Source organism: Oncorhynchus mykiss, chromosome 5 (assembly GCF_057628025.1).
Source record: "Oncorhynchus mykiss isolate SJ-2025 chromosome 5, ASM5762802v1, whole genome shotgun sequence".
NCBI lineage: Eukaryota > Metazoa > Chordata > Actinopteri > Salmoniformes > Salmonidae > Oncorhynchus > Oncorhynchus mykiss.
In genome coordinates, this window is record NC_143026.1 from 67,041,161 (window position 1) to 67,065,086 (window position 23,926).

A 23,926-nucleotide genomic window follows, 5' to 3' on the forward strand; every position below is an offset into this window, starting at 1 on the left:
GAACGGAGTCAAACGTGGTTTCCATATGTTTAATACCGTTCCATTTATTCCATTCCAGCCTCCCACCAGCCTCCTCTGGTATAACTATATATTCCTCTCACTTGCCAACTATGCCCCTACAGAAGGTTACTTCTTTCTAGAATGACATCCAGTGATTTGGTTTCCCACGGCTATGAAATCGGGGTGGGAAGGGACCAATCCACGGGCAATCACTCTTCAGCCCTTTATCTGCCCCCTGACACCAATGTCCACCGCTATAAATCTTTTGCCTGGCAGCTAGAGTCTTCCTGATAATCCCTACAGTGGTGTGAACCACACTAGTCCAATATTGACAAACACACACATTGAATCTCCAGAACTATACACACACAGAACTATACAGAACAATTCAATATATGTTGGTCTACATCTTCCTCAATTGAACAGATCAATTTATCTTAGTTTGTATTCTTGTTATGCCTCCCAAATCATTAAATGGGTACTACCGACTCAAATACATAATTTGTGACACTGCACTGTTCAATCAAAGACTCTGAAATGAGTGGGGTAGTTTCCAGGTGTATGTCCTTGGTTATTAAACATATTTGAGTTGTTAATAAAAAACAGTCATTAATGAACATATTCTAGCCAGACACCAATGCATCAAGTGAAGGATGAACAGCAACCAGGTGAAGTACAGCAACCAGGTGAAGCTGGTTGAGAGAATGCCAAGAGTGTGCAAAGCTGTCATCAAGGCAAAGGGCGGCTACATTGAAGAATCTCAAATGTAAAATATATATATATATATTTTTTTTACTGGTATTGTATGTCTCATTTTCAAGTAACTTATGGTCTTGGGATAAAGTGCCATTTTACGATCTAACTCATGATGTATCATAAAACTATTTTGATATTTGTTGCATGAAATGTTTCTACAGCAGTGAATTTGTGTCCTGTCTGTTAAAAGAGAATACAACATGTTTATTGAAGGCAGATGGGAGAACTGAGAGAAAGAGAAAGTGGTGGCTCTGTAAATGAATAGAAAGTGAGCAAATTTTTTTTGTTGTTGTTGTTGCTTTACATTGCATTAACCCTGCTGCCATAAGGCTTGTCTTGACATTGATTACCACTACAATAGAGTTAGGTGGAATCCCTGAGGAGATCAATTTGCTCCCCCTGGACCCAGCTCTTTCATGAGCAGTGAATAGGTACAGCGGGAAGTCCCAACAGCAGGGGTCCTGCAATGTTTCTCTAACAGAGTGTGAAGACAAACACATCACTGTGATGAGTTCTTTGTTTAGGTCATGAGTCTGTTATTTACACCTGGATCAGAATGATATGACCATGTCAACCTGCAATAATTTTTGTAATTATCTGTGGATACAGTAATAGATAATTCAGTTTGTTGTTATATTGGAGGTTGAATGATACCAATAAAGTGATGCTCTTTTGCTCAAACTGCATGATGGAAATAAGATTTTGATAAGATCACTAACCTGTTTCTAATATTGAACTATGTCAAGACCTACAATAACTCTAATGTATGGCATATCACCCACTATTTTACTGTAGACTACCAGATTGCTCTGTGACTCATTTTTATTTACATTGCTTTTTTACTAATCTATTTAAAGTAATTTTGTTCATCAAAACAACATTGACAGTAAATACTATGGTATACATATTGAAGGCAATATTCTTTCACAAATACCAGTAAACCTGCCGATGAGGGCAACCTATAGTTGCACAATGTGTAAGTGGAAGTTAAAAGGCAGAACGGAAAATCGTCAACGTCTATTCGGAGAAAAATACAAATAAATATATCAACGGGTTCGTTTAGAATCGTACGAAGCTTTGAGAAGTTGAAAAGGAGTGAAAATTCCTCCGCCGCGGCGACAGAAAAAAAATACAAGTTCAATTCGAAAGGTGGGTTTTTAAAACAGTTCTACAATTAAAACCACTCAAATATCTCAGTAATCCAATTGTAATGCAATGTTGGTTGGGTGAGTGTCAAGTGTATATTCAAATGTGACGACACTCAAACAGATAGGCCAACTCCTCAGATAGATCCTCCTCTGTAACTTCTGCGGAGGAATATATTTTCCTTTGAGTGACTTCAGTAGTGACGGGGTGAGGGGATAGTAGTGAAGAAACTTTGACCAGGGTGACGTTGTCTTTTATAGGAAAATATAAACAAAAAATAATATTTTAAAGTTAGAACAGACGCGGAAGAAATAAGGGGAACGGGTGTTTTATTATTTTTACTCAGTAACAGTATTGTTCTTGGCGACAGACTTGGAGTTCATTTCACCTAACCAGAGACGGAGCTCAGCCTCGCGCTGGCGACTCTATGTGGATTTTACAGAAATCATGGGCCAATTACCCGGTTTTGCTTCGGACAAAGTATTAGTCTTCGTCGTCTGCTGCATTCGGCTTTCTTTGGGTAAGATACTGCGATGTTTTTTGTAATACCTTTTTTCGACCTAAATCGTATTCTCTCGCTAGTTTCTTAGCATCTCTGCACACATGTCTGCATAACAACGCAGATGTGATTTTGACTTATTGATTCGCAAGGTGATTGGGCTACGTTTGATACAAAGTAACACATTTCGATACTTTGAAACTTTGTCACTTGCTTCTATATGTCAGTTTAGTAAATACCCAGAAAGAACGTTGTAGTGGTTACATGGCCTTAGCAGATCGAGAAAAGGTGAAGAATGGGAAAATGTTGAAGGACAGCTACTGTTTTCTTTAGCAGTTTATTGTTCAGGGTACATTGCATAGGCCTATTTCTATTTTAAATATGTGATATAGTACGCACAATATCACGTAAGATTGATAGATGATGTTTAATTATAAATTATATTTAGTTGCCGAAATTGAGCTATATTGACTTTATTCTCTAGAGCTCGCACCGCTGCCCAGATGTTAGCTAACCATTGCGCTCGTCCATTATAGCTAGGGCTACAAGTGAAAGGAATTCAAAATGGTTGTGTTGTGTTAGCTGTGAAAGTCGGAATTAAAATCTACGAATAAATCTATTCTTTGTCATTTAATTGAGTTTGATGGAGTGTAGATTTGAGATGTCCATATGGTATTTTTTGTATTTTTTTGTTTTGGCAGTATGTGTTTAATGCTTATTGCTGATTGGCTCAAACAATATTGTTTTCTGACAACACGCATATTGTCACATATTGACGACAATCACAACAATCATCGTGATAACAGTACTATTGTTAATACACGCATTCAAATCATCACACCATGAATTATTAGGCAAATACCAATGATATACATACAGAAATTGTTATTGTAAGGGACAGATCGAAATATACAGGGGGGTGGTCCAAAATAGCGAGAGTTGTCAAACTTTTTTTTAGCTTTGGGGAGGGTAGTGCTTTTTTCCCCTTTGGTTTACATTTGCTCTTTTGCTTGTATTTTCCCTATAAACAATGGCTTGAGTTATTTTTATATTACCCTAATAAAGTTGAGAAACATTTGTGAATGTTTGGTATTGTGTTGCTATTACTATCTCTCTGGGGTTAGGCATATGCTTTTCTTCCTATGTACTGTTGAAGTCGAAAGTTTACATACACCTTAGCCAAATACATTTAAACTCAGTTTTTCACAATTCCTGACATTTAATCTTGATAGAAATTCCCTGTCTTAGGTCAGTTAGGATCACCAATTTATTTTAAGAATGTGAAATGTCAGAATAATATTAAAGAGAAAGATTTATTTCAGCTTTGATTTCTTTCATCACATTCCCAGTGGTCAGAAGTTTACATTCACTCAATTAGTATTTGGTAGCATTGCCTTTAAATTGTTGAACTTGGGTCAAATATTTTGGGTAGCCTTCCACAAGCTTCCCACAATAAATTGGGTGAATTTTGGCCCATTCGTCCTGAGGAGCTGTTGTAACTGAGTGAGGTTTCTAGGCCTCATTGCTCGCACATGCTTTCTCAGTTCTGCCCACACATTTTCTATAGGATTGAGGTCAGGGCTTTGTGATGGCCACTCCAATACCTTGACTTTGTTGTCCTTAAGCCATTTTTCCACAACTTTGGAAGTATGCTTGGTGTCGTTGTCCATTTGCGACCAAGCTTTTACTTCCATGTCTTGAGATGCTGCTTCAATATATTACAAAAATGTCCTCCCTCATGATGCCATCTATTTTGTGAAGTGCACCAGTCCCTTCTGCAGCAAAGCACCCCCACAACATGATGCTGCCACCCCCGTGCTTCATGGTTGGGATTGTGTTCTTCGGCTTGCAAGCCTCCCCCTTTTACCTCCAAACACAACGATGGTCATTATGGCCAAACAGTTCCATTTTTGTTTCATCAGGCCAGAGGACATTTCTCCAAAAGTACGATGATCTTAGTCCCCATGTGCAGTTGCAAACCGTAGTCTAGCATTTTTATAGCGGTTTTGGAGCAGTGGCTTCCTTGCCGAGTGGCATTTCAGGTTATGTCAATATAGGACTCGTTTTACTGTGGATATAGATACTTTTGTACCTGTTTCCTCCAGCATCTTCACAAGGTCCTTTGCTGTTGTTCTGGGATTGATTTGAACTTTTCGCACCAAAGTACGTTCGTCTCTAGGAGACCGAATGCGTCTCCTTCCTGAGCGGTATGACGGCTGCATGGTCCCATGGTGTTTATACGTGCATACTATTGTTTGTACAGATTAACATGGTACCTTCAGGTCGTTTGGAAATTGTGTAGGTCTACAATTTTTGTATGATGTCTTGGCTGATTTCTTTAGATTTTTCCATGATGTCAAGCAAAGAGGCACTGAGTTTGAAAGTAGGCCTTGAAATACATCCACAGGTACATCTCCAATTGACTCAAATGATGTCAATTAGCCTATCAGAAGCTTCTAAAGCCATGACATAATTTTCTGGAATTTTCCAAGCTGTTTAAAGGCACAGTCAACTTGGTGTATGTAGGCTTCTGACCCACTGGAATTGTGATACAGTGAATTATAAGTGAAATCTGTCTGTAAACAATTTTTGGAAAAATTTGTTGTGTCATGCACAAAGTAGATGTCCTAACCGACTTGCCAAAACTATAGTTTATTTAACAATAAATGTGTGGAGTGGTTGAAAAACGAGTTTTAATGACTCCAAGCTAAGTGTATGTAAACTTCCGACTTCAACTGTATATACAATACTAGTCAAAAGGTTTGGACACACCTACTAATTTCAGTGTTTTTCTTTCTTTTTACTATTTTGTACATTGTAGAATAATAGTGAAGACATCAAAAATATAAAATAACACATGGAATCATGTAGTAACCAAAAAAGTGTTAAACAATTCAAAATATATTTTATTTTTGAGATTCTTCAAAGCAGCCACCCTTTGCCTTGATGATAGCTTTGCACACTCTTGGCATTCTCTCAACCAGCTTCATGAGGTAGTCACCTGGAATGAAGGAGTTCCCGCATATGCTATCATGTAGTAACCAAAAAAGTGACTTCCCTGACTTTATTGTGCAATCCTGATCACTTTATAAAACATCTTTGTGTGTGTGTGTATATATATATATATATATATATATATATATATATATATTCTTTACTCACAAATAAAATCAATCAATCCAAACCGTGCAGCAGCCAATTGATGAATGAAAAGAGACGTCTGTTACAAAACACCAAAAAGTTGAATGACATTCGGAGATTGTCAAGTCAAGCCTTCTTTACTGGGTAAGCCTACAAGGTAGGGAGGGATGTATTTTCTGTTTGTGAAGATTTACATAGTATATTTATTGTGGTGTTGATAATGCAAACCATGAGGGGGGAGGGTGTTCTGTTTATTTTACAGTACAAGGGGAGGGTCATGTGAAAATATTTGTATTGTTGGGGAGGGCACATTTTGTTTGACACCTTGAGTTGGACCAGCCCCCCACCAGTACATTTCTATATAGAGGTTGACCGATTATTTGGAATGGCCTATTAATTAGGGCCGATTTCAAGTTTTCATAACAATCGAAAATCGGTATTTTTGGGCGCCGATTGTTTTTTTATGATTATTTTTTATACCTTTATTTAACTAGGCAAGTCAGTTAAGAACACATTCTTATTTTCAATGACGGCCTAGGAATAGTGGGTTAACTGCCTCGTTCAGGGGCAGAAAGACACATTTTCACCTTGTCAGCTCGGGGATCCAATCTTGCAACTTTACAGTTAACTAGTCCAACGCAATAACGACCTGCCTATCTCTCGTTGCACTCCACGAGGAGCCTGCCTGTTACGCGAATGCAGTAAGAAGCCAAGGTAAGTTGCTAGCTAGCATTAAACTTATCTTATAAAAAACAATCAATCATAATCAGTAGTTAACTACACATGGTTGATAATATTACTAGATATTATCTAGCGTGTCCTGCGTTGCATATAATCTGACTGAGCATACAAGTATCTAAGTATCTGACTGAGCGGTGGTAGGCAGAAGCAGGCGCATAAAAATTCATTCAAACAGCACTTTCGTGCGTTTTGCCAGCAGCTCTTCGTTGTGCGTCAAGCATTGCACTTATGACTTCAAGCCTATCAACTCCTGAGATGAGGCTGATGTAACCGAAGGGAAATGGCTAGCTAGTTAGCGCGCGCTAATAGCGTTTCAAACGTCACTCGCTCTGAGCCTTCTAGTAGTTGTTCCCCTTGCCCTGCATGGGTAACGCTGCTTCAATGGTGGGTGTTGTCGTTGTGTTGCTGGTTCGAGCCCAGGGAGGAGCGAGGAGAGGGACCGAAGCTATACTGTTACACTGGCAATACTAAAGTGCCTATAAGAACATCCAATAGTCAAAGGTTAATGAAATACAAATGGTATAGAGGGCAATAGTTCTATAATTCCTATAATAACTACAACCTAAAACTTCTTACTTGGGAATATTGAAGACTCATGTTTAAAGGAACCACCAGCTTTCATATGTTCTCATGTTCTAGGAACTGAAACATTAGCTTTCTTACATAGCACATATTGCACTTTTACTTTCTTCTCCAACACTTTGTTTTTGCATTATTTAAACCAAATTGAACATGTTTCATTATTTACTTGAGGCTAAATTGATTTTATTGATGTATTATATGAAGTTAAAATAAGTGTTCATTCAGTATTGTTGTAATTATCATTATTACAAATAAATAAATACAAATCGGTATCGGCTTTTTTGGTCATTCAATAATCGGTATCGGCGTTGAAAAATCACAATCGGCCGACCTCTAATCTGCACTGTACTATTACTCCTTTGTGATATTAACCAGATTCAACAGTCCTGGTGCAGACACAGTCATAGCACATAAATGGTGGTCAATAGAAAAACATGAATTCCAGCCAGGTAAGGGACACTAACATAAAAGTGATTACATGTGACTGTAATTTATCAATTTTACATGGACTCTCACAGTTTACAACAGAGGAGTCACACAAAAGAACACAAGACAATGCAAAACTGCTGCATGTAGGAGAAGAAGCGGGTGGAATGTTGCTGTTGGTGTTTCACATTCCTCCCCCTTTCTTTCTCTCTGTCCCTCATGCTTTCTCTCTTCACTCACTCTCACAGTGCAGCACTCGGCTGTAACCTCCCTATTGTGTCAAGCAGATGATGCTGTCTTCTGTTGTGCTGTATTAAGTGTCATCACTTGAGGAGGGAGCCTCTGCCTATTTTTGTGGCACACGACCTAGTACTTGCTCTTAGTGATGGCTGCATGTATTTACTCAGTCCATAAGGCATGTGTGTGCACTGAAAAAGCCCAGTGATTGTGCCTGTAACTGCATTGCTTGTTCTGCAGTCCGACCCATGCTGGAGCGTGGTGTGAAATGTAATTTATCTGTGACATGCTGCACCCTCCGCATGGAACACAAGCATCTGTTTATTGACCTGCCCACAGTTCTGCATTACTGAGCAGCTGGTGGCTGAGCGCCTGCTCTTTCCACTGCCAGTGGTGGGCACCGTGGTCGGCGCATCAATCCGTCCCAGCTCTGAGTCTGCCTCTACAGACAATTTTTGATATTGTTCTGTTTGTTGCTCCTTCCTCTCAACCCTTTCTCCTTCCTAAGCTATAATGCTCATATTAGAATAAAACACCACATGTGTTTTTGCCCTGTTATTTTGGTTCGGGTAGTAGTAAAAAAAATAATCAAGTGGCGTTACAGCAGAAAAGAACAGAGCTGTGTGACAAGGTCAACGGGCAAGAAGCTATGGTGCTCCAGATGTGTTTTTAGTCAAGTAGAGGGGGTGCGATCTGATGGGGGTCTTGGTCTGGTTAATGCATACATCAAAAGCACAGGCTGCCAAACTGAGCCTGAAGTGGTATCAGTGTTGGATGAGTGAAATAGCAGAGGAGGTGAGAGAGCAGCATGGAGTAAGAGAAGGGGGTGCTGCTGTGAAAGGTGGGGGGGGGGGGGGGGGGGGGTTACAGAGTGTTGTCTGCATTGTTGAGCAGGTTAGCAAATTAACAGGGAATTAAGATGTCCTGCATTCCTGCCCTAGCAGAACCCAGTAATCCTGGAGCCACCAGGGCAGAGAGCTAGTGCCCATGTACAGGGCTCTACAGACTGTACACTACACCCCTGCCCGCAGTGTGAAGGCCACTCCACCAGCAGAGCATAGCCCTCCTCTGTGTACACAGCTTTAGATCAGGGGTGCTAACTACTTGAAACAGCAAGATTATCATTGGGACTTAATTGTCGCTCTTAGCACTCTGCATTTTTTTTAAAGTCACCTCCCTCACTGTATGTGACCTAGTCCTAGTACAAACCTAGCTTGATGTTGATGCTGCTGTTTGTGCGGCCACAGATGTAAGTAACCCTTTGACAAAGTTGTTGAGCTTAGTTTCTCTGCATGCTGAGCCAGGGTATTTTATTGCAGGCTCCCATGGCAACTGTTTGGCCCCTGGATATGGGCTATAGCAGTGTTTCCTAACTCCAGTCCTTGAGTACCCCTAATAGCACACATTTTTGTTGTAGTCCCTGACAAACTCATCTGATTCAACTCATTGAGGGCTTGATGATTAGTTGACAAGTTGAATCAGGGGTGCTTATCCAGGGCTACAACAAAAATGTCTACGGTTGGGGGTACTCGAGGACTGGAGTTAGGAAACACTGGGTTAAAGCAATTCCAGGAAACTGGGTTACTTCCTCAGTCGGTGCGAACAACTTCCTGTCCTCTCCAATATTGGACTGGAGCCAGTGCTCGGGGACGCCCATGTGTGTGCATCCTTTGTCAGTGTTTCATAATTACTTCCCCATCTCACTCCTCAGCCATTAGTTCAAATCCCCTTCGTCACTCATTCCCTCTCCGCAATGGGACCCAACTAACAGAGCCTCCCCTCCCCAGGGTTTGTAGTGGTTTCAGTAACAAAGCAGTGGTGAGCATTGAGGGGGGAATCAACGTGTGCCAGCCAACTGCACAGCAACATGCCAAGGCCCCTGGCCCTGACTAGAGACACTGTTTGTTTGTCTTTGATCTGTGCCCTTTTTTCAATTCCCATTTGTTCCAAAATATTTTCATTAATGACTGTCTTGTGATATATCCTCATTGGAGCTTCTGAAATAGACATGGAACTGGTTAATATTGAATTTCTGAAATGGACAGAGATCTCTGGTTGTCAAATGTCTTACAGTGCACAGACCAATGCAGGCGCATGCACACACGCACAGAGAGAGAAAGGAAGAGGGAGCGTGAGGAAGAGGGATAGGTATTCACTTCCATTTCTACTCATGTGGTCATTTCATTGTCCAGCCCACACAGTCTCTGACCGCAGTCACACATGCACCTGCTCGCATCACTACACGTGTGGTGGAGGAGTCATTACTGGCTCTCTGTGTGTGTGTTGTCACAATACCAGAAGTTTGACTTTGATACTAATACCAGGTTTAGTATCACAATACTCTATACCATCACGATACGCAATACTGAAACGATACCAAAACACTAAACCACAGCAAAAAAAGAAGGCATATTAGCCAAAGTCATAGATTGGGACTTGATACAGACAGATAAACTCAGCTACTACTTTGTTCAATCATTGGGCATCTTTTGAATTGCATTTAAATAATTTTAAAAAACTATATGTAAACTTTTTTCAGAGACTGCCATGTATGCGTTAATGAATCAATTATACAATAATACAATCAATTTGACTTTGTTTTTACCAATATAACTTGTATTTGAATGTTAAATCAACATGTAGCCTAGACCTATTCACAGTACAGGTAGCCTAGTGGTTAGTGTTGGGCCAGTAACTGAAAGGTTGCTGGATCGAATCCCTGAGCTGACAAGGTAAAAATCTGTCGTTCTGCCCCTGAACAAGGCAGTTAACCCATTGTTCCCCGGTAGGCCGTCATTGTGAATAAGAATTTGTTCTTAACTGACTTGCCTAGTTAAATAAGGGTTACATTTTTGTATAAAAAAAATGCATATCAATAGGAGTGTGTGTGCATGCATTGAGTTATTTATCTGGTTTTGGCTGATTTCATGGGTCTACTGATCAACAACGTTTGCATGGATGTAGTTTTTCTTGTAAAAATGTGCGCTGTATCTTTTAACAAGTAATTACATCATTCATGAAGCAAGAGGGGGGCGGCCTGTCAGAGCACAGTCAGTTTGCTGGGGCAATAGATCATCTCTGGGAGAGATGTGAGAGAGAGACTGAATAAGTGAATTAATAATGTTTTTGGTGGCAGAGGAGAGAGAGGCAGTCGGGACTGGGCTGTATAGACAGACGCCTGCCCCAGTCGCCCCTCCGTTCAGCCTCTGCTTCACATTAGCTCCTCACAGCCTTACACTCACATCAGCGGGGATCACAGGCTGCTCCCACCCAGACACTGTAAATCTCATCTGTTCTTCCTTTCTTCTCCTTTCCTGTCATGCCATCTCTTTTTTTCTTCTTCATCTCTGTTCCTGCACTCACTTTAGCCATCCCTCATTCAGTTGCAATGTTGAGGAAACTAGATGGAGGAGCTGAGGAAAATTAATACAAATATAGCTCTAGTAGTATGTGTGGGAAGGAGGAAGGGTATGTTTTAGTCATCTAATACCCTTTGTGTTCTCCCTCTCCTGTCCAACTGACCCCAGTTTTCCTTAGCTGCCTGGTTCTTATCATGTCTACAATGTCAGGGAATTCCCCTAAAGTACATTTCACTGAATAGGAGAGCCTCCATTAGGGGGAAGAAAGAATGTCAGTTTGTAGTTACAATAGGCTGGTAAAAGTTATTTATCAGCGGGGTGTGTGGTCGTGTGGTGGTACTGTTTGTTGTGTCTGTGTGAGAGGAGTGGGGCCAAGCTGCAGTGGGGAGGACCCTCTCCTCCCTCTCCCAGAGTCCCCCCAGAGTCCTCCCTCCTTTCCTTCCTCTCCCAGAGACAAGGCCTGCTTCAAGGGCTGTCCCTGACAAAATAATGAAATAAGTATTGGTCTGCCGGAAGTCATCTGTTCTTTTGACCAATTGATTGGTTGACATTTTTAAATGTCTATTTTTTCGTATATAGACACACCCTATGTGTTTCAATAAAATCAACTATATGCATTCTATATGCATTGAGCTTGTCTGATGCTTTAAGTTTACGGTTGGATTAAATAAGACAAACACCTCGAGGGCGCCGTTTTCATATCTCAAAATAATTGTCATGTGTTTAATCAAAATTCTATCCAAATCTAAACGGAAATGATACAAACCTAAAAAGTAACTTTTATTTCCATTGCCAGCTATGTAAAAATAGCCTACATAAAACCAACAAATAAAAACTTTGCAGCCTGCAGGTAGAAATGATCCTGATAAAAATCCTATAAATCACATTGGCTACACATGGCCTGTCTTCAATGAACTTGAAACATTGTATCAACTATTAACTTGGGTCTGGCCTGAAGCTTGCACTAGCGAACTTGCAACATTGTATAAAATATTCTGGTCCCTCAGAGTTTCCTGTACCAGTGAGCATTTTTCTACGGATGGCCATGCTTTCCACCTGGCTACCCCTACCCCGGTCAACAGCTCTGCAACCCCCACAGCATCTTGCCCAAGCCTCCCCATTTCTCCTTCACCCAAATCCAGATAGCTGATGTTCTGAAAGAGCTGTAAAATCTGGGCCCCTCCAAATCAGCTGGGCTAGACAATCTGGACCTTCTCTTTCTAAAAGTATCAGAGAGTAGTACCCTGAACAGCTAATCAAATGGCTACCCAGACTATTTACATTGTCGTCGTCCCCCCCTTTACACTGCTGCTACTCTCTGGTTATTATCCAACTTTAACTCTGCCTACATGTACATGTTACCTTAATTACCTTGACGAACCTGTGCCCCAGCACATTGACTCTGTACCAGTACCCCCTGTATATAGCCTCGCTACTGTTATTTTACTGCTACTCTTTAATTATTTGTTATTTACAGTGGGGCAAAAAAGTATTTAGTCAGCCACCAATTGTGCAAGTTCTCCCACTTAAAAAGATGAGAGTCCTGTAATTTTCATCATAGGTACAAATGAGAAAAAAATCCAGAAAATCACATTGTAGGATTTTTAATTAATTTATTTGCAAATTATGGTAGAAAATAAGTATTTGGTCAATAACAAAAGTTCTATTTTGGTTTCATCTGACCATATGACATTCTCCCAATCTTCTTCTGGATCATCCAAATGCTCTCTAGCAAACTTCAGACAGGCCTGGACATGTACTGGCTTAAGCAGGGGGACACGTCTGGCATTGCAGGATTTGAGTCCCTGGCGGCGTAGTGTGTTACTGATGGTAGGCTTTGTTACTTTGGTCCCAGCTCTCTGCAGGTCATTCACTAGGTCCCCCCGTGTGGTTCTGGGATTTTTGCTCATCATTCTTGTGATCATTTTGACCCCACGGGGTGAGATCTTGCGTGGAGCCCCAGATCGAGGGAGATTATCAGTGGTCTTGTATGTCTTCCTAATAATTGCTCCCATAGTTGATTTCTTCAAACCAAGCTGCTTACCTATTGCAGATTCCTTCTTCCCAGCCTGGTGCAGGTCTACAATTTTGTTTCTGGTGTCCTTTGACAGTTCTTTGGTCTTGGCCATAGTGGAGCTTGGAGTGTGGCTGTTTGAGGTTGTGGACAGGTGTCTTTTATACGGATAACAAATTCAAACAGGTGCCATTAATACAGGTAACGAGTGGAGGACAGAGGAGCCTCTTAAAGAAGAAGTTACAGGTCTGTGAGAGCCAGAAATCTTGCTTGTTTGTAGGTGACCAAATACTTATTTTCCACCATAATTTGCAAATAAATTCATTAAAAATCCTACAATGTGATTTTCTGGATTTCTTTTTCTCATTTTGTCTGTCATAGTTGAAGTGTACCTATGATGAAAATTACAGGCTTCTCTCATCTTTTTAAGTGGGGGAACTTGCACAATTGGTGGCTGACTAAATACTTTTTCGCCCCACTGTATTTACCTAACACTTATTTTTTTTTAGAACCGCGTTGTTGGTTAAGGGTATGTAAGTAAGAATTTCACTGTAAGGAGCATATGACAATTTCACTGTATTCGGAGCATATGACAAATACATTTTGATTTGATCAGGTAAGCCTATTTTTTTATGACGTTTCCACTGGATCAGAGCATGACATTTGAGTGGTTATCGAAAGGGAGAGAGCTGGATAGATTTTTCAAATACATTGAGGAACAACGTATTGTCGTTCTCAATGGATGCAAAAACAGACTTTGTTTGCTTGATGTTTGAGGTAAAGAAAACATTACTTTGTGAAGCTCCACAGGTCATTAGTGGAGGTGCGTTAAGCCAAGCAGAAATACTATCAGTTCCCCAAATGGGCACATGTTCTATGCCTACATTTGTGTGCAGGCCAGGTTGCCTATAAACCCACTTCTATGTGTGTGCGTCCTTACTCAACATTGACAGGGGCGCTCCAAACAAAAGACTGACTAAATTGACAAAACTCGTAAATGTAATGAAATAAACCAAAATTTGTTTCTCAAATTTTCTAGCGTAGGTTGTGCACTCTGCAAACAATGTGTCCACTCCTACAATGAGAACGGAAAGACTGACTAAATAAACAAAATATAATAATATTGAATGCATTAACAACCATAACCAAAGTAACACACATTGTAGATTAGAAATGATAGGAATTAACGGTAATGTACTACTGGTGATATATGTAATGGGGAATTGATATACATTAACAATCAAACGCAAACAAAAACAATTCACACAATGAAGTTATGAAACAATGAATGTGCACAAATTGGCAGGAGAGAGCGCATTCTAGACTGAGAAATGCATTATGCATCTGGGCGCATGGTCAATCTGAAGTCTGCATTGGCCATGCAGCATTTACGTGATAAGGTCTCAGCAGAAGTCAGGGCAAGAATGGCCTCAGCCGAAATCAGGGCATTCATACTTTTTGCGCTTTGCGGAGTAGTACAGATCTGTTGTCAAGGAAGTGAGTTTGTGTTTTCTACAGGATGTACCACCCCCACCTACTGTCAACCAATCATGTCAATGCAGAGCTATACAGTGTTACAACATTTGGGGGGGTGAATGGCGATGCAGTACAGAGCTCGATTTGGCCTCTGCATGCCTCTGGAGGCTCCGCAATTGCCTCACAAACCTTTTATATGGAGCCTCCGACCACATTTTCGGATCAAGTATTGGCTTTTAGTCTAGGCCTCAGCAATTGATTAGTTCACCGAGATGGGCACAAATATATATACTTCTGGACTAAAACAATCTCGGTTGACCAACAGCCTAACAACCAAGCAATCGACCAGTCGACTAATTGGGGTCAGCCCTACTTGCTTCAGAATGTAAATGTAGTACGTAGTGACAGCCCATCCCAAATCCTGAGATCATTGCTCCTGCAGTGCTTCCCCTAGGATTTTCTTCAGCAGCAGTGGCAAAGTTAGCTTGGGATAGTGGGCCTGGCCAATTGTGCAGTCTCCAACCAAAATGTTTTGAGATCGGCCTCTTGGCCACAAGAAAGACAAAGAGCTAATTTCCTGAAATTATATACTTTGCTATGGGCAGAGAGAAAATTACACAGTTTTAAAGCTAGTTTCCTGCAATTGTACACATTTTGACATGGCTTATGCAGTGTTCTTATGCTATCTGAGTGACTCAAACATTAAAACAAAATCAGTGGCCCCATGCCATGCCATTTTTTTGAATTTTAGATTCTCCCTAATGGAGAGTTAGTTTTTAATTTCGTGATTGTTAGTTCTCAAAGATGTTATTTAAAAATATATAACTCCATTATCTTTTCTACATACTTTATATCTGGTTTTAGTCATTTAAGTTTACACTGAAAATGTTTTACCGACCACTGGTAAATTAATATAGGGTAAACACTGGCCTGGCATTGTGACGGCGTGTATGTGGAGCTTGTCAAACCAGCCAGGGGAAAGATCACAGCTGCTAACTCGCTCACTCTCTCCTTCTTGTTGCTCTTTTTAGCGCTCTTTCTTGTCGCTATACTTTGCTATTTTTTCTGTCCTCCTACTCAGTTCTGTTTTTCGCTTGTCTTTTTGCTTTCTGTTTCTTTACCCCTTTATATTCTACTTCCTGCTTTCTGTCTATTTCTCTCCTTCGTGTCTAAAAAGTTGTGAATTTTGGATCAATGTGGTGGCTGGCTTGAGCAGTTTTTACTGAAGAATTTCCTATTAATGAGCCAGTGTCTGTAGAGTGAAGCCCCAGACATGAATTTCACTGTTCAATCATGTGCATATTTTTGGCCCCTCTTTTTTAACCACAATGACCACAAATGAGACAGGACAGGAAAAGTATGTCTGCCTGCAGCACTTCCAAGTGTGTTTCTGTCACAAGAAGGCTAATAAGCCTAGCATATCGTTTTAGAAATGTTTTGATTTGCATTTTCTTGCAAATATCCCGTTGATAATAGCCTCTTTATGCCTATCTGTGGTTAATGCACATGTAGGATCAGCCTTGAATCATCAGTCACATGGGGACAAAAGTGAAGGATCCAGACAGAGAGTCACCTCAGTGTGATCTGTAATGTCTTCGTGTCTAAGTAGCATGAATAGTAGGTGTATTATTTTCATGGTCAGTTAACATGCAAAGTCACACATGGTATCACAGCATAGTTGTACACTGTACATCAGTATCTGGTCTGATATGTCAGCTGATGAGTGTGTGTTTTTGCCTCAGGTGTTCCAGGCTCATTCGGTTGCCCTAAATGGTAGTGGTAATTTCCATGTAAAAGGACTAGGACTGTCAAATGATTAAAATAATGAATTGAGTTAATGGCATTAGTTAATCGCGATTAAGTGCATTTTTGAATTTGCTCATGTGGACCTAAATAAACAATTTTCCATTTAAAAAGCTGTGCATTGAGTTATAGGCATACTAGACTGAACACAAATATAAACGTAACATGCAACAATTTCAAAGATTTTACTGAGTTACAGTTCATATGAGGAAATCAGTCAATTGAAATAAATTCATTAGGCCCTAATCTATGGATTTCACATGACTGAGAATACAGATATGCATCTTTTGGTCACAGATATCTTTAAAAAAAGGTAGGGGTGTGGATCAGAAAACTAGTCAGTATCTGGTGTGACCATCATTTGCAGCGTGACACATCTCCTTCACATGGAGGTGATCAGGCTGCTGATTGTGGCCTGTGGAATGGTGTCCCACTCCTCTTCAATGACTGTGTGAAGTTGCTGGATATTGGCGGGAACTGGAACACGCTGTCGTACACGTCGATCCAGAGCATTACAAGCGTGCTCAATGGGGGTTACGTATGGTGAGTATACAGGTCATGGAAGAACTGTGACATTTTCAGCTTACAGGAATTGTGTACAGATCCTTGCGACATACAGTGCCTTGCGAAAGTATTCGGCCCCCTTGAACTTTGCGACCTTTTGCCACATTTCAGGCTTCAAACATAAAGATATAAAACTGTATTTTTTTGTGAAGAATCAACAACAAGTGGGACACAATCATGAAGTGGAACGACATTTATTGGATATTTCAAACTTTTTTAACAAATCAAAAACTGAAAAATTGGCCGTGCAAAATTATTCAGCCCCCTTAAGTTAATACTTTGTAGCGCCACCTTTTGCTGCGAAGTCGCTTGGGGTATGTCGCTTGGGGTATGTCTCTATCAGTTTTGCACATCGAGAGACTGACATTTTTTCCCATTCCTCCTTGCAAAACAGCTCGAGCTCAGTGAGGTTGGATGGAGAGCATTCGTGAACAGCAGTTTTCAGTTCTTTCCACAGATTCTCGATTGGATTCAGGTCTGGACTTTGACTTGGCCATTCTAACACCTGGATATGTTTATTTTTGAACCATTCCATTGTAGATTTTGCTTTATGTTTTGGATCATTGTCTTGTTGGAAGACAAATCTCCGTCCCAGTCTCAGGTCTTTTGCAGACTCCATCCATCATTCTTCCAGAATGGTCCTGTATTTGGCTCCATCCATCTTCCCATCAATTTTAACCATCTTCCCTGTCCCTGCTGAAGAAAAGCAGGCCCAAACCATGATGCTGCCACCACCATGTTTGACAGTGGGGATGGTGTGTTCAGCTGTGTTGCTTTTACGCCAAACATAACGTTTTGCATTGTTGCCAAAAAGTTCCATTTTGGTTTCATCTGACCAGAGCACCTTCTTCCACATGTTTGGTGTGTCTCCCAGGTGGCTTGTGGCAAACTTTAAACAACACTTTTTATGGATATCTTTAAGAAATGGCTTTCTTCTTGCCACTCTTCCATAAAGGCCAGATTTGTGCAATATACGACTGATTGTTGTCCTATGGACAGAGTCTCCCACCTCAGCTGTAGATCTCTGCAGTTCATCCAGAGTGATCATGGGCCTCTTGGCTGCATCTCTGATCAGTCTTCTCCTTGTATGAGCTGAAAGTTTAGAGGGACGGCCAGGTCTTGGTAGATTTGCAGTGGTCTGATACTCCTTCCATTTCAATATTATCGCTTGCACAGTGCTCCTTGGGATGTTTAAAGCTTGGGAAATCTTTTTGTATCCAAATCCGGCTTTAAACTTCTTCACAACAGTATCTCGGACCTGCCTGGTGTGTTCCTTGTTCTTCATGATGCTCTCTGCGCTTTTAACGGACCTCTGAGACTATCACAGTGCAGGTGCATTTATACGGAGACTTGATTACACACAGGTGGATTGTATTTATCATCATTAGTCATTTAGGTCAACATTGGATCATTCAGAGATCCTCACTGAACTTCTGGAGAGAGTTTGCTGCACTGAAAGTAAAGGGGCTGAATAATTTTGCACGCCCAATTTTTCAGTTTTTGATTTGTTAAAAAAGTTTGAAATATCCAATAAATGTCGTTCCACTTCATGAATGTGTCCCACTTGTTGTTTATTCTTCACAAAAAAATACAGTTTTATATCTTTATGTTTGAAGCCTGAAATGTGGCAAAAGGTCGCAAAGTTCAAGGGGGCCGAATACTTTCGCAAGGCACTGTAGGTCTGTGCATTATCATGCTGAAACATGAGGTGATGGCGGTGGATGAATGGCACCACAATGGTCCTCAGGATCTCATCACGGTTTCTCTGTGCATTCAAATTGCCATCTATAAAATAAAATTGTGTCCGTAGCTTATGCCTGCCCATACCATAAACCCACTGCCTCCATGGGGCACTATGTTCACAATGTTGACATAGGGCAAACCACTTGCCCACACAACGCCATGCTATTTGCCTGGTACAGTTGAAACCGGTTACGACACCGAACTGCAGTCAGGTCAAGACTCTGGTGAGGACGACTAGCACGCAGATGGCCTTCCCTGAGACAGTTTCTGACAGTTTGTGCAGAAATTATTTGGTAATGCAAACCCACAGTTTCATCAGCTGTCCGGGTGGCTGGTCTCAGATGATCCCGCAGGTGAAGAAGCCGGATATGGAGTTTCTGGGCTGGCGTGGTTAAATGTGGTCTGCGGTTGTGAGGCAGGTTGGACGTACTGCCAAATTCTCTAAAACAACGTTGGAGGCAGCTTATGGTAAAGAAATTAACATTCAATTATCTGGCTACAGCTCTGGTGGACATTCTTGAAGTCAGATTGACAATTGTACCTGTGTAATGATTATGCTGTTTAATCAGCTTCTTGATATGCCACACCTGTCAGACAGGAGTGGATTATCTTGGCAAAGGATAAATGCTCACTAACAGGGATGTAAACAAATTTGTGATGTACATTTTTTTGTGAGAAATAAGCTTTTTGTGCATATCTAACATTTCTGGGATCTTTTATTTCATTTCATGAAACATGAGACGAACACTTTACATGTTGGGTTGATATTTTTCTTCAGGTTACACTACCGTTCAAAAGTTTGGGGTCACTTAGAAATGTCCTTGTTTTTGAAAGAAAAACACATTTTTTGTCCATTGAAATAACATCAAATTGATCAAAAATACAGTGTAGACATTGTTAATGTGGTAAATATTTTAATGGCTGATTTATGGAATATCTACATAGGCATACAGAGGCCCATTATCAGCAACCATCAGTCCTGTGTTCCAATGGCACGTTGTGTTAACTAATCCAAGTTTATCATTTTAAAAGGCTAATCGATCATTAGAAAATCCTTTTGCAATTATGTTAGCACAGCTGAAAACTGTTGTTCTGATTAAAGAAATAATAAAACTGACCTTCTTTAGACTAGTTGAGTATCTGGAGCATCAGCATTTGTAGGTCCAGTTACAGGTTCAAAATGGCCAGAAACAAATACCTTTTTTCGGAAACTTTGTATTCTGGTTAGAGCCAGTTTGCGCAGTTCTGTGAAGGCAATATTACACAGCGTTGTACGAGATCTTCAGTTTCTTGGCAATTTCTCGCATGGAATAGCCTTAATTTCTCTTAACAATAATAGACTGACAGGTTTCAGAAGAAAGGTCTTTGTTTCTGGACATTTTGAGCATGTAATCGAACCCACAAATGCTGATGCTCCAGAAACTCAACTAGTGTGTAGAATAATACCCAAATATGCAAAGAAGGATATCACATATCTATATAACTTTTGTGTACCTATTCAGGATACATCACCATGAAGAGATTCATTCATATGAATCTCGTCATCCATAATTATGCGTTTACATGTAGTACAGATCAGGGACCCATGATGAAATTCCGTTACTGGGTGTAAATCCACTTCACTTACTGTAGTTCAATAAACAAAATATTTTTTTTTCAAATTCAATGTGTCGTGTCATAGCTGACACCCACCCCATTCTTTCTACAGACATAGTTGAATCTTAATTCAGAGCAGATATTCAAGAGTTTTTGGAAAACGAGGACACGTAAAAAACAGTAGCTTTGGATTTGTATGTGAGCCTGCATCGTGTAATTCCTTTCAGAATGGTATGCTTACCATATGTGACAGTCTTCTCACAGGAAGTAGTGTTAACGCTGAGCACACTTCCTGTGCTGTGATGACTGTCCTGTCACACAAGGGTTGGCGTTGCTGTGAAGTCGTCTGACCTGCCCTCTTTCTTCCTGGAAAAGCTCCCTCTGGGTTTTGGCAGTGACTCATCCACTGGTTGATTATGGCAGTGAACCCCAGGCAAATACTTAGACCACACTAAATTAGGCATCAATTTAAAAGGCTTACACTTTATTTTTTAACGTTGTCTTTCTAGCAGCTAAAGATTTTTACAAATGCATGTTCTGTTCCTTCCTGTTGAAAATACACATTTTTAGAATGGTGCATACATGGTGATCTGAAATGCTGTCAGCTTTTTTCATACCTTGAGTTTAATCAACACTATCAGCGCTCATATTAAATTTGAACATTTATATTGGCAAGTAACATCATCATTCTATTTGGCATGTGCCACCACCTGGTATTCATCAGAACCACTTGAGTTTAGTCTCTGGTTGAATCCTCACCACACGATAGAGGATGTGTTTGGGCCTAAGTGTCTGATTGGCAGCCAGATAAATGAGCTTTGTGGTCACTGATGTCTCTGTCTGCTGTGTGTTCACTCGCTGAGCTATCTGGCTCTAGTAGTTTCCTATGTTGCTATGATCCCCTGGGGATGGGTTTTGCAGTACTGGTGAGTTATACATGAGTTTGATTGGTATAAGACTGTTGAAATATATATTAGGATAATTTGATCTACACTACAGTATGTGGACACCTGCTTGTCGAACATCTCATTCCAAAATCATTGCCATTAATATGGAGTTGGTCCTCCCTTTTGCTGTCATAACAGCCTCCACTCTTATGGGAAGGCATTCTAGTAGATGTTGGAACATTGCTGTGTTGACTTGCTTCCTTCCATTCAGCCATAAGAGCATTAGTGAGATTGGGCACTGATGTTGGGTGAGTAGGCCTGGCTCGCAATTCATTCCAAATGTGTTCGATGGGGTTGAGGTCAGGGCTCTGTGCAGGCCTGTCAAGTTCTTCCACCCTGATCTCGACAAACCATTTCTGTACGGCCCTCGCTTTCCTGTTTCAGCATGTCAATGCTTCTGTGCACAAAGGGCCTTCCCCCAAACTGTTGCCACAAAGTTGGAAGCATAGAATCGTCTAGAATGTCGTCGTATGCTGTAGAGTTAAGATTTCCCTCTGGAACTAAGGGGCCTAGCCCGAACCATGAAAAACAGCCCCAGACCATTATTCCTCTTCCTTCAAACTTTACAGTTAGCAGTATGTATTGGGGCAAGTAGCGTTCTTCTGGCATCAGCCAATTTCAGATTCGTCCGTCGGACTGCCAGGTGGTGAAGCGTGATTCATCACTCCAGAGAATGCGTTTCCACTGCTCCAGAGTCCAATGTCGGCTTCACACCATTCCAGTTGACACTTAGCATTGCACATGGGGGTCTTAGGCTTGTGTGCGGCTGCTTGGCCATGGAAAACCATTTCATGAAGCTCTCAATGAACCGTTCTTGTGCTGACGTTGCTTCCAGAGGCAGTTTGGAACTAGGTAGTGAGCATTGCAACCCGAGGACAGACGTGTCCCATTCTATGAGCTTGTGTGGATTACCACTTTGCAGCTGAGCCATTGTTGCTCCTAGACTTTTCCACTTTACAATAACAGCACTTACAGTTGACCGGGGCAGCTCTAGCAGGGCAGACATTTTACAAACTGACTTGTTGGAAAGGTGGCATCCTAAGACGGTGCCACGTTGAAAGTCTTTTTTACATTTAAAAAATTTTTTTTTACCCCTTTTTCTCCCCAATTTTGTGGTATCCAATTGTTGTAGTAGCTACTATCTTGTCTCATTGCTACAACTCCCGTACGGGCTCGGGAGAGACGAAGGCTGAATGCCATGCGTCCTCCGATACACATCCCAACCAGCCGTACTGCTTCTTAACACAGCGCGCATCCAACCCGGAAGCCAGCCGCACCAATGTGTCGGAGGCTACACCGTGCACCTGGCAACCTTGGCTAGCGCGCACTGCGCCCGGCCCGCCACAGGAGTCGCTGGTGCGCAATGAGACAAGGAGATCCCTACCGACCAATCCCTCCCTAACCCGGACGACGCTAGGCCAATTGTGCGTCGCCCCACGGACCTCCCGGTCGCGGCCGGTTACGACAGAGCCTGGGCGTGAACCCAGGGACTCTGATGGCACAGCTGGTGTTGCAGTACAGCGCCCTTAACCACTGCGCCACCCGGGAGGCCCGCCACGTTGAAAGTCGCTGAGCTCTTCAGTAAGACCATTCGACTGCCAATTTTTGTCTATGGCGATGTTTATCTATGGCTGTGTGCTCGATTTTATACACCTGTCAGCAACGGGTGTGGCTGAAATAGCCGAATTCACTAATATGAAGGGATGTCCACATACTTTTGTATATATAGTGTATGTTTTCAAGAGGGTTCTGAATAAACAGATATTGGAAGGCCTATAGAAAAATATCAATAGCATTATTTATTATTTATCCCGGGAAAGGGGAGTGGGTTTGGATGGAAAATCCCAGTAAATTTTGGTAACCCAGTTCCAACCATTAAACCCTATTCTTGTTGTATTCCTGTCTGTTACAGCTCTTCAGTGTCTGGATGCTGTTAAGCCGTGTGTGAACAATGCTACGTGTGCCACCTTCACCAACGGGACAGGGTACTGCAGGTAAGACTGGCTTGGCTGAGGAGGAACCCCTCAGCTGATTGTTGATTCCAGGACTAACCCAACCCAGGGGATAAATCCAACCCCATCTTTCCACAGGCACAGGGAACACTGACTAAAACCAACACGGAGAGCACCACCAAAACATATACCTCCAAAGAGATCTCGGGGGATCTCCCAAGTTGTTGTTGCCAAATTAGTGACTCTGCCACTGTATTCATTGGTAACACTATCATTCACTGTCTAAATCCAGATAGGGTATTGCTTTTTAATGTTGGGGAATTCCACATTAACAGAGTGACACTGAGACTGACTTTTCACTTTAAAATGTATGTGAAACAGAACCCAATGATTGCAAAATTAAACATTTTCCACATAAAATTTGACAAAAACACATTTACTTGAAGAACAGTGCAGATGCAAAGTTTGATAACAGAATACCGGCACCAACAGCACTAACAGTCATTCTGTTACCAAACCTTGCATCTGCACTGTTCTTCAAGTTCTTCTCTTAACACAGGGGCCCCCCAGGGGTATGTCCTCAGCCCTCTGCAGTACTCCATGTTCACTCACGACTGCGTGGCTTTGTATGACACCAACTCCATCATTATGACCATCCTGTGTCACTTTACTTGGACTAAGAAAATACACTTTATGACACTGTCAATAAGCATTATGACCAGCATAATCATATAAGCCAGATAGGCCTATCACGTACATGTCCTTATGTCAATCATCAGTCAAAAAGAGGGTGTCTTGTCCTGCTCCTGAAATATGCATTAGGGTAGGTGCATGTCTGACATCAATGTGTGCGCAATTACAATGGTTATTTAATATGGTACATTTCAGAAAATTGTATATAACATAAACATACTGTTGACAAGTAGGTTATGGTGTAATGGAAT

At 41.3% G+C, this 23,926-nt stretch overlaps 1 protein-coding gene across 1 annotated transcript in view; it reads left to right on the top strand.

The window, feature by feature from the left end:
- Positions 1-1,970: 1,970 nt before the first annotated feature.
- notch2 (notch receptor 2) overlaps positions 1,971-23,926 on the top strand; it is a 57,424-nt gene continuing 35,468 nt past the window's right edge. The window contains exons 1-2 of the mRNA XM_036978102.2: positions 1,971-2,422; positions 22,943-23,024. Of these exons, the coding sequence (XP_036833997.1) occupies positions 2,350-2,422; positions 22,943-23,024 (155 nt within the window). The 5' untranslated portion in view covers positions 1,971-2,349. The remainder of the gene's footprint in view (positions 2,423-22,942; positions 23,025-23,926) is intronic.